The sequence below is a fragment of the Aplysia californica genome, unplaced genomic scaffold (genome assembly GCF_000002075.1).
Source record: "Aplysia californica isolate F4 #8 unplaced genomic scaffold, AplCal3.0 scaffold00604, whole genome shotgun sequence".
NCBI classification, from domain to species: domain Eukaryota; kingdom Metazoa; phylum Mollusca; class Gastropoda; order Aplysiida; family Aplysiidae; genus Aplysia; species Aplysia californica.
Window position 1 is genome coordinate 23,197 of NW_004797874.1, and position 1,430 is coordinate 24,626.

General features: G+C 52.5%; 1 protein-coding gene across 1 annotated transcript in view; it reads left to right on the top strand.

Moving 5' to 3' along the window:
* LOC106013005 (WD repeat-containing protein 48) overlaps positions 1–1,430 on the top strand; it is a gene marked incomplete in the record, with an annotated part of 23,744 nt that overhangs the window by 5,478 nt on the left and 16,836 nt on the right. The window contains 1 exon segment of the mRNA XM_013087572.2: positions 527–623. Coding sequence (XP_012943026.1) covers positions 527–623 — 97 coding nt within the window.

Here is a 1,430-nt window from a genome sequence, read left to right on the forward strand (position 1 = left end):
GTAGTCTCTAGATGGTAGTCTCTGGGAACATGGTAGTCTCTAGATGGGAACATGGTAGTCTCTGGGACCATGGTAGTCTCTGGGACCATGGTAGTCTCTGGGAACATGGTAGTCTCTGGGAACATGGTAGTCTCTGGGACCATGGTAGTCTCTGGGACCATGGTAGTCTCTAGATGGTAGTCTCTGGGAACATGGTAGTCTCTAGATGGTAGTCTCTGGGAACATGGTAGTCTCTGGGAACATGGTAGTCTCTGGGACCATGGTAGTCTCTGGGATCATGGTAGTCTCTAGATGGTAGTCTCTGGGAACATGGTAGTCTCTAGATGGTAGTCTCTGGGAACATGGTAGTCTCTGGGAACATGGTAGTCTCTGCGAACATGGTAGTCTCTGCGAACATGGTAGTCTCCAGTAGCACCTCTCATTTTCAGCACTTACGGGGCCTGTTTGTGTTTGCAAGTGCCGTAAAACTCTTACTGAGACAAAACCAAAAGTGACTTTCTACTGCTTTCTCCTCCCCCCCCCCCAGCCTGTGCGAGTGCCAAGTGGGCGTTCCTCTGGCGACTACGACAACGATCGCTGGCGGGCCGCTCCGGCCTTCTCACAGCCCTACATGACCATCAGAGGTGAGTGGGTGGTTGGTGGGTGCCCTACATGACCATCAGAGGTGAGTGGGTGGTTGGTGGGTGCCCTACATGACCATCAGAGGTGAGTGGGTGGTTGGTGGGTGCTCTGCATGACCATCAGAGGTGAGTGGGTGGTTGGTGGGTGCTCTGCATGACCATCAGAGGTGAGTGGGTGGTTGGTGGGTGCTCTGCATGACCGTCAGAGGTGAGTGGGTGGTTGGTGGGTGCTTTGCATGACCATCAGAGGTGAGTGGGTGGTTGGTGGGTGCCTTACATGACCATCAGAGGTGAGTGGGTGGTTGGTGGGTGCCCTATATGACCATCAGAGGTGAGTGTGTGGTTGGTGGGTGCTGTACATGACCATCAGAGGTGAGTGGGTGGTTGGTGGGTGCTCTGCTGTGGTTTGCTCCTTCTTTCGTATCAAACATCTATCGTCTTTCTCTCTCCTCCTTTGTATTTGTTACTCTCTTGTAACACCTCTATTCTTCGGCACTTATGTGACCTTATTGTGTTGCAAGTGCCGTAAAACTTTTACTAAAACTAAAATATCAAAGGTAAGCGCCGCGGCACGCTCCGGCATGTGTCCTCTGGCCTTCTGGGTAGACTCTCAGACTCCCAACCGTAAGGTGGAGGGTTCGGATCCCTTCAGGGGCCTGATGCTGTGTCTGTGGGAAAGATACTTTACATGAATGTTCCTACTCACTTCACCCAGGTGGGAATGTTCCTCCTGTCTTCACCCAGGTGGGAATGTTCCTCCTGTCTTCACCCAGGTGGGAATGTTCCTCCTGTCTTCACCCAGGTGGGAAT